General features: G+C 57.4%; 1 protein-coding gene across 1 annotated transcript; it reads left to right on the plus strand.

The window, feature by feature from the left end:
* Positions 1-501: 501 nt before the first annotated feature.
* Positions 502-9,034, plus strand: LOC134737115 (uncharacterized). The gene is made up of 3 exons (XM_063642789.1): positions 502-800; positions 1,181-1,339; positions 8,355-9,034. Exons 1-3 carry the CDS (start codon positions 675-677, stop codon positions 8,538-8,540), a joined length of 471 nt encoding a protein of 156 aa, XP_063498859.1. The 5' UTR covers positions 502-674; the 3' UTR covers positions 8,541-9,034.
* The last annotated feature ends 441 nt before the right edge of the window (positions 9,035-9,475 follow it).

Genomic DNA, 9,475 nt, shown 5'->3' on the forward strand with positions numbered 1-9,475 from the left:
CCCAGGCTTGAATATAGTGGCACAATCACGGCTCACTGCCTCAATCTCCTGGGCTCAAACCATCCTTCCTCTTCAGCCTCCCAAGTTGCTGGAACTATACGCTCACACCACCATACCAGCTAATTTTTGGTGTTTTTCATTTGTTTGTTTTTGTTTGTTTGTTTGTTTGTTTTGTAGAGATGGTGTTCTGTCATGTTGCCCAAGCTGGTCTCGAACTCCTAGGCTCAAACAATCTGCCCACCTCGGCCTCCCAAAGTGTTAGGATTACAGGCATGAGCTACTGTGCCCAGCCAGTTGAGGTAATTGTGTCTTGGTGCTCAGCACTGGAAAAGGAGCAGCCCCTCCAATATGTGGGATCAGGGGACAGCTGCAGAAAGGATACCATAGATAACCAGCATCTTCATCCCTGAGGAAAGGAATCCAAGCTTCATTCTTGGTAAGCCTCAGTTTCCCCATTACTTAAATGGAGACATTACTTTCCACACAGGATTCTGGGGAGGATCCATGGTGAGATGATGTTTTGGCACAGGGCCAGCACATCCTAGCTGCTCAGGATAGGGCAGTGGCTGCTGCTGTTGCTACTATTACTGTTTTGTTTAAAACATAGCTGCCTCCACCAAAGCTGCCATCCAGCTGAGAAGATCAGGAGAACACACCCAAATCAGTCAGGGAAAATGCAATCAGACACTGGAACTCTGGGAGAAGAGGATCCTGGAGGGCTGGGCAGTCAAGAAGAAGTTCTCAGAGGAAGTAACCTGATGCTGAACTTCAGAGATGGGAGAGTGAGGCCAGCCAGAGTGGTGGGTAGAGGGCATACTAGGGGGGAACCGACTGAGCAAAGCCCTGGAACAGGAGGGTGCCGTACTGGTCGGGTGGGCCTGAGTGTATGAGAAGCAGAGAGGCCAGGTGGGGTCGGTTTGGTGCTCCAGGGGGCCTGACTTACCCTGGGGAGACGAAGGAGGAGACTGGATGCTAACTGCCACCTCTAAGGAAGGACTGTCTGCCCTGAGGCCCATCCCACCGCACCTGCACTCCATCCCAACAGAAGTCCCGAGGATCTGCAGGGGGCCACTGACACCCACCCCTATGTATTCACCCCGCCGACATACACCAGGGCTCCTAGAAATCAGGTGGCTGCTCTCTTCTCTCTTTATTTATTCTCTGTTTTTTCCCTTTGCAGGAGACGATAATTATTCAGATCATCGCGGTGATTTACTCGGCAATCAGAGCCGCTCGATGCGGTGGCCGCGGAGCCGAGACAGATGAGCATTGCCTAGGAGGACGGGCCGGGGGCTCAGCCCCCCTCCCTCCCACCTGCCCGGCCTTTGTTCTCTTCGAGGTCTGCACCCGCGCTGCCTGGCGGGCAGCGGAGGCGCCCACCCGCGCGGACATGGCAGCAAGCTCTGGGTCTTGGGAATGAGTGTGTACATGAGTGCGCCCGGGGGAGGGGAGTTTGGGGGCTCGTGTGTTGCTGGGTGCTGGCTTGAAAATGATGGAGTACCTGTGTGCATGTTTGGGGGTGGTAGCGGTGGTGGTTGGGAGTGTACTAATGCATGAGCATTGCGGTCAGGTGTGTAATTGGAATGTGTGCACCTGTGTGATTACCGGGGGCCTAGGGTACATCTGTCTCCACAGGCTTGTTCAGAAGTGCGATGGGCAGGTGCCCAAATATGTGTATTTTAGGCACATAGCGGGGAGGAGAAGAGAGTTGGGGCTCCTGTGCTGAAGCTGTCTGAGGTGATCATGGAATCATGGATGTGGCAGGGCTGGGTTCTAGCTCAGCCTCTCGGACAGTGTCTGGTTGGGTAGGTGGGGTGGGGGCGGGGGAGTGTGAATCAGCTCAGATCCAAATGCCGAGTTTTCCTGGGCCAGTGCTGGGGCCCCGGGGGTCACGTGAATACAGATGTGGCTCGGTTCACAGGCTGTGTTCACACGTGTCCGCAGACCTTCGCCCCCTCCCGCCCGCGGGCTGGAGCAGTGACGGTGACCTCATTACCGCCTCCGCAAAGGCCCCTTGAAATCCCTGCGCCGTCGCATTTGGCTGCTCAAAGTGATGGGAACGGCCTGCGCTTCCTGATCAATCGCTTAAAATTCAGGGTCGGCTCGCTCGCGGGAGAGGGCTGCCTGCCAGCCCCGCGCACCGCGCTCTGCCGCCTCCCCCTACACCCCCTCCTTGCTTTGGGGGGGCGATGCTGTCGTATTGGAAAACATCCCCGCGCTGGCTGGGGGGCCCGGTGGGGCCAGTGCTGGAAGCCGTTCCACTCGAGCAGATGGCTGTGAAACTTTGGCGGCGAGATAAATTGGGTCTGACGGCGTGAGGCCGGCTCACAGATGGGCGGGATTCTCACGCCGGCCCCCACGTCCGGCCGGGCTGCGGGCAGGGCCGACACCGCTCAGAGCCCCCTTTGGGCACCCGCCTCGCCAGCACAAGCCTTCAGGAGGCCACCCATCCGGCAACAGCCTTCCTCAGCCGAAGGCGCCCTCCACCACATTCCTTCCGGCCCCAGATCTCCCCAGAGACGAGCCCAGAGGGAGGGACAGCCCCCAGCCCCCGCCCAGTCACCTCCGCCAAGCTGGCAGCTGGGCTTTCCCCCTCCTCTGCCATCCGCAGAGGCCTGAAGCGTGAAGGTTAACAGCTGGGGGGGAGGCTGCGTCTCCCTCTCTCACCCCCGCTCTGCTGCAGCCCCGCCCACCTGCCAGCCCAGGGGATGTCGTAAACAGGGCTCTGAGGTGTGTGTGTGTGCGGGGAGTTGGGGGGTGACTGAAGGGGGGGAGACAAGAGAGAGTCAGACAAAGAGAGGAACGAAAATGAGCAAGAGGCGAGCGGAGACCTGAGCAGACTGAGGGACAGAGACAGATAGAGACAGAGACAGGCAGAGAAAGAAATGGAGATGGAGATGTGGAGATAGACACGGAGACACCCAGAGAGAGAAGGGAGCGAGGAAGAACCTCAGAGCCAGAGAAGAGATACACAATGAAAGTGGGAGGAGGGCGAAGGACCGGGCGAGGGGACAGGATACTGGCAGAAATGCAGGTGGCCTCGAGCTGCGGACTACCGTGGAGGGTGGGGACGAGCCGAGGTTGGGAGCAGGGTGCGACCGTGGGCTACCCTCACCCCCGCACTCGCCACCAGGGCTGGGAGCCAGAGCGAGGGAGCGTCGCTGCCCCTGCGTGCGCCCTCCATCGCTACGCCACTTGCCCGCCTCGGTTTCCCCGGGAGCGCTAGATGAAGGGAATGGCGGGGTTGGTGAGCTGTGGGGGTCGGGGGGTGCTGCGCGGCCATCACACTGCCGCAAAGCCAGCCTGTCTAGCAGCCTCCCTCGCGCATCAGTCCAGCGGGCAGATATCGATCCTGCCCAGCCAAGCTCTATACTCGCGGCCTGCAGCCCGTTCTGTGGCGGTCCTACAAAGAAGGGGAGGGGCTCACTTCTCGGGCCTCCCCCGCGGGGGATTCTGTACCAGAATAACACCCCCGGGGCCAGGGTCAGGGCGGCGCACTCGCCCCCGCCTGTCCCAGCGCGATCCCATTCGGCGGGCCCAAGTAGCCTGCGGCTGGGAGAAGGCTCGGGTGACCCCCAGCCCCGCCTTCTGCAGGGCGCGCGAGGCCAGAGGAAGAATCTTCGCTGAGTTGATGAAGTTGAAGTTTCGTTCAGGGCGTGAGGGAGACAGCCAATCAGCGGGCCGTTATTTACATGGGCTCTCTGATTGGCTCTTACGGTGCCTCTTTAAAATGTTACTTTCGAGACCTTCACAGAACTAAAAGCCCCCCGTTGAGGGCGGGGGAAGGCTCAGAAGCTCCAAGGTTTCATGTAGGTCTCCCCAGGCCAAGCTTTGAGGGAAGATGGGGAGCTTAGATATAGTTTTGTCCAGCTTTCAGGACACAAATGACCAACTTGAGTCTGGAGGGACAGAGAGGTGGAGCTTGGCCTGGATCCAGGAGATGAGTTCGGCCTAGCGCTCTGCAGTGGGCCCACCACCCCTGATACCTAGACATGTGGTCACCTTGGCGGTGAGGAGGAGGGGCTTGGTCCTGGCAACCGTCTCATCCAATAGCAAGAGAGGGGCTGATTCAATGGTTTGAGGGGGCAGGAGCAGGGAAACCTGGCGGTGCCGGTCTTGTTTTGACCGGACAGTGTGGGTGGTATCATCATGTTGGAAACCCCGCAAATAATGCAGCCCCAGAGGCGGGCCAGGCTGACCCCGACGTCATGTTTCACTTGACAGCCTGGGCAGGCACACGTGAATGCAGGAGAACCCCAGGAGGGAGCCTCGGGGCCTCGAGAAGTGGGTTTGCTCTGAAGGCAGTGGCACTGCGCAACCCGCAGCAGCTCCGCACTGCCCTGCACCCGCACTCCCGCGTCCAGCAGACACTGAGTCACTCTTGGGGATGGGGGGCGAAGTCAGGACATTGGCAGCTAGGAGCAGAGAAGTTCTCTCAGAAGGCCTCCACCCTGTCTTCCCCACTGAGTCGGCCCTGCCCACCCATGCTGGGAAAAGGGCCCCCTGGGGTTGCCATTCGCAAATCCTGCCCAGTCTCCTGGCCCACACTTCTCCCCAGGAGGCTCAGCATAGATGACTCAGGACTTGCAGTAGGGCTGTTAAGGGGCAAACGTGGTGGTAGGGGGGCCTGAGTGTGTGGCTGAGGCTGCAAAGTCCCTCCACCATCTGCCTGTGGCAAATTGAGGGACAGGTAGGAGAATTCACTCTAGTGGGGTTCTAACCCTGCCCCAATTCTTTCACAGTGACACAGCCTGGAGACCCAGCTCTGTCACTCAATTCTACATAGCCTTCACCCAGAGCCTGACAGTGTATATGAACAAGAGGCTGTGCCTGTGAGTCCTTGCGTGCCAGCAGCTGGCCTTGACATGCCCCTGTGGGACCTTGGGCTGCAGCATCAAGTGCTAGGGCAAACACCTTGTTTGCAGAAGACCCAAGGACCCCACAGCCAGTGCCAGGACATCTAAGAGACTCTACCACCTGCCAACCCCCAGAACTTACCCTGCTAATGAACCAAACTTGCTGTGTGACTTTGAGTGCAGCTCGCACATCTCTGGGCCTCAAACTTCTCTGTAAAACCATGCCCTCCTGAATGTACCATTCCCAGTGGTGGCAGCTGCAGAGAAATCACAATAGCAGACGCAGGGTCCAAGAAGGGCCTGAGAAGCTGGTTCAGCCTGTGGTCTGGGAGCCAAGTGGGGCAGGGACAAGATTGCCAAGTCCCACGGTTCTCACCAATTCTCATAATCTCATCTCTCCTCTTGTCTTCCTGCCCGCCTCATAAATAGCAGGAGGCTGGGCTGGGTCTGGGGCAGGAGCGGGGAGCTGCATGTGTGCATTTGTGTGTGTGTGTGTACACACACATGGGGAGGGTGTGAGAGCCTTCCCCCCACCCCTGCCGCTGCCGCCATCGCGCTCTGAGAAGCTGAGATAATCCCTCGCCATCTGTCTTGTGTTGCTAACCCACTCAGCCGGACAGCTGCCCGGGCCACAGCTCTACAGGCGAGCAGGCGGGGGAATGAGGGGCATGGGGGAGCTGGCCAACTCTGAGGACCAGGCAGCAGGGACACTCAGTCCTCCCATCCCAGAATACCCCTGCTCTAGAAAGGGAAAGTAAAGTCAGAGAGGGGACAGGCAGGACTTCCCCCATTCCTGCTTCTGAACCTGGGAAGGAGTGGAGGAGTGGAGACCATTCCCTGCTCTGGGAGTTGGAGACTGAGCCTCCCAGAATGCAGGAAGGTGAACAGGATCACCATCTAGCTTATGTTCTCATGAGCCCACACAGATCACTGTGATGGGAGGGGTGCAGTAGGACAAGTCAGGCCTTCTGGGCCCAGGGAAGGGAAGAAGGGGTCGTCTCATCCTTCCCCAGCCTCCAGACAGGCAAGTGTCTCAGGCCTCCAATGGTCAACTTCCCAGAGCCAGGAGGAGAGGGAAGGCTTCTAGGATTTGGGGTGGGTAATGCTTAGTGTACAGGCCCATTGTTCTGATGAGGAAACTGAGGCTCAGAGAGCGAACTGACTTGCCCCAGCTCACCCCATGAGTGGAGGAGCTGGAACTTGGACCAGACATCAGGCTCTAGCAGCCCTAGCTCTGCAGCCTGTTCTATCTGCCTGCTCCCCATCATCAAGCCCCTCACCCTGCCTCACCTTCCCAACTTGTGGCTATCCCATCCTGGGGCTCTGATGTTCTGTCAGCTGAAGCCCAGCAACCAGACTCTCAGCAGTATGGTACCAATGCAGTCCGGGGGATTTCAGCCATGACAAGCAGAGCCTGAGGAAGGATGAAACTGTGCACTCAGTGTGGGCTCCCACCCGCCGCCCCTTCCCTGTCAATCATCTTTCACCTCTCCCACACAATTAGCATGCCTCCACACACATGCACTCTCAAATACAGATCATACACACTCATGTGATCACACAGACAGGTCCTCACTCACAAAAAGACAAACAGTCACACCTACAGGGATTGAAAACATACAATCTTACAGATACAAAGGCAAACTCAGACAGCCCCTCACCTCCTCACACCAACACACAGACCCCAGCACTCACACCAAACACACATTCCACCCCCACAACCTCCACACACTGCAGGTTCCCAGTTCCTAAATCTCACCGGCTCCCAACCTCCCAGGTACTCCATCTTACCCCACACGAAGCAGTAACCCTCCAGGGCCAGTGCGTTGGCAGGAGTGGGGACCAAACAGACGTCTGCTCTGTCCTTCCTGCCTATGGGTGAGGGCCCTCCAGCAAGGTGCTGGTGAGCCTCCATACCCTCCCCATCCCCCAAGACTTTGGAGAGCTTCCACCTGGCCACAGATCCAAGAGAACAGTCCTCACCTCTTGCCCGCAGGGGCTCGCAGCTCTCCTAGGCCCAGGAGGAGGAAAGGGACGAAGGGGAGGCAACTGCTTTTCTTCTGAGGGTCTCAGCTTGCCAGGAAATGACACATACCAAAATAATCTGACAGTGTTCTGAGCCCCCACAGGGCCACAGACTCCAAGTCCTCTTCATGATCCAACCACTACATACCCTTTTTCCTAAACTGCTGCCTCTCTGCTTTTTCCCCACTCCAACCAGCCCTTAAGGGACCCTGGAAGCAAAGGTGAGCTGACCCCCTCCCACTCCAAGCTGGAATTTAGCTCTCAGATCACTGTATTCTCTTGAGCCAGAGGGAGCTCCTCCCTGAGCCCGGCTCCCCCGCAGCTAAGGAGAGCCCAGGCTCCAGATACACTCACACACTCATTCACACACAATGTGGCACACTCACACCTGCCCTCACGCAGATGCTCACCTGCACACATCCTCACGCACACTCACAGCCACACTCACACACACTCACACTGTCACCCCCTCCTGCTCTCACATGCTCACTGTCACTCTCATGCTCAGCCACACCTTGCCTTATCACACTCATGGCCCTACCTGAGCAGGCTGAAGCTCGAGGGCCCTGAGGTACATAGATCACTGGCAGAGGCCTAGAGGCTGGTGTTGACAGCCTGGTTGCACAGGGAGAGGGGAAGGGCTGCCACTGAGGCCTGGAGGGTCTTGAAAAATTCAGGGTGGTGGTGGTGGTGGTGACCGCAGCCTGTCAGCTGCAGGGAAAGGCTGGTGGCTAGATTGTTCTGGGAAGCTCGCTCCCGGTGGTTTGAGGAGAGTCAGCCCAGTTTGAGGGCTCACTGAACACACAGAGCACTTTTCCCGCACGCTTTCAAGGCACATCGTCACATGCGCCTGCACAGCAGGCATCACGGCCCCACTTTACAGGTGAAGAAACTGAGGCTTTCATGAGGGAGAACTCACAGCTATCAAGCAGGGGCCTCCAGGCTCCCACCCACACTCCTCTCCCCAGTACCCACATATACCCTGGAGAGAGCTTCCTCTGGTCATTGTGCCCAGATGACAATGAGAGATGCCAGCCATCTGAGGACACTCTGGAATGTGACGCCAGGGCCTGAATCCAGGAAGCACCTGGCTCAGGGCCTGCACATAGTAGGTGCTCAGTTGCTGCCTGCCAAATGAGGGCATTGTGCAGAGGCAGTACAGAGTAGCCTGGGGCCATACCTCTGCCTCTTACCCAAGTTGCTAAACCTCTCTGAGCCTCAGTTTCCTTATCTATAAGATGGGCACTAAGTGTACTGGCCTCATGGGATGTTGGTGAGGACTAACCGGGAAAACACTTCTAAGCCAGTTAGCTTGGGTCTGGTCTGTAAGAAGGGCTCCACATTGCACCTAAATTGTGATGCGAATACCCTTGCCACAAAGAGAGAGAGCCACAAAATGGTGGTCTGCACACACACATACTCTCTGCCTAGGGCATTCTCCTTACTGTCCTTTGCTGTTGTCTCCTTTTCAAGGATGAGTGCTTCTGCCACTTTCTCCAGGATGACAGCCGTGGACTCCTGCCATATCCAACACCCCCTTGCTGCTCCCCACCGCCCTCCTTGGCACCCAGGTGGCTGATCTCCTATGGTCTTGCTGGCTTCTCTACCTTGTATGCTGAGGGTAGGCCCAGCCTGCCCCAGCTCAGGGTCTGCACATAGTAGGTGCTTGCATGTTGCCTGCTAAACTGACAGCCCTGTAACCATGTCAGCACAAAGCAACCAGCATTTTGGGTGCATCTGCAGTTAAAATAAACCACTGAGGTCATGGGTCTGTTCTCTCTGCAAAAACAAAAATACCCCACTAGCCATATCTGATGAGAACCATAGCAAAAGATCAGAATGCAGTGGCTTCATCCAGAAGCAAAGCATCAGGCTCCAAACCATGTCCCCGACCTGAAGGGGCACCTGCCCAGGCCCAGGGGCACCAACTCCTAGAGGCAGCTGGCATGTGACTACTGTGCCCAGTAGAGAAAGGCAGACACTCAGTCCCCAGAGCCCAGAGCCCCGAGGAAATTATGGAACATCCTCCATATTTGATTCAAAATAAAAACCACAGTAAACCATAGACCCAAAACTTATACGTCGGCTGAAATTAAAATAGCTTCTTGCTACGTTTTCTGGTTTCAGTATTCTGGATAAACTCATGGAAGCTGAATCAGGCAATTTCTCTGTCTCTTGCTTTGTTTCTGCTGTTGCCCCTGCTTTGCAGGGATCTCAGCACATGCTTGGTCTCCCCTCTGAAGCAGACCCCAGCCTGGTCTGGGGGGTGTCCAGTCCTGCACTCCCAGGGCTGATCCCCCCAGGAAAGTACCCACGCCTATGCACACCGCCCCCCCCGGGTTCTTGTGGCCCCTCAGGAGGGGAGCAGGACCAGGGCCCAGCCTTGGCCAAGAGCTGACCCCAGCAGACCTCTCTCTGCCACTGCTCCCCACAAGGTTTCCAGCACCCCCAGCCCCTCCCTCTTCTGGGGAACCTTGCGGCTGGGCCTGTGCCTGCGGCGAGTCTCACCCCAGTATTATTTTAGTCGCAGACAGACACGAGGCAGATGGTGACAACATCCCTTCCCCGCTCCCCACTGACGAGCCGTTGCCGCC

The sequence above is a fragment of the Symphalangus syndactylus genome, chromosome 7, assembly GCF_028878055.3.
Source record: "Symphalangus syndactylus isolate Jambi chromosome 7, NHGRI_mSymSyn1-v2.1_pri, whole genome shotgun sequence".
Classification (NCBI taxonomy): domain Eukaryota; kingdom Metazoa; phylum Chordata; class Mammalia; order Primates; family Hylobatidae; genus Symphalangus; species Symphalangus syndactylus.

Bases quoted from the DNA above. Each gene is read 5' to 3' on its own strand.
- LOC134737115 (XM_063642789.1), top strand. From the start codon at position 675: ATGCAATCAGACACTGGAACTCTGGGAGAAGAGGATCCTGGAGGGCTG. The intron at 801-1,180 runs GTGGGTAGAGGG...TTCCCTTTGCAG, and splicing joins GAGTGAGGCCAGCCAGAGTG to GAGACGATAATTATTCAGAT. The intron at 1,340-8,354 runs GTCTGCACCCGC...CTCCTTTTCAAG, and splicing joins CGGCCTTTGTTCTCTTCGAG to GATGAGTGCTTCTGCCACTT.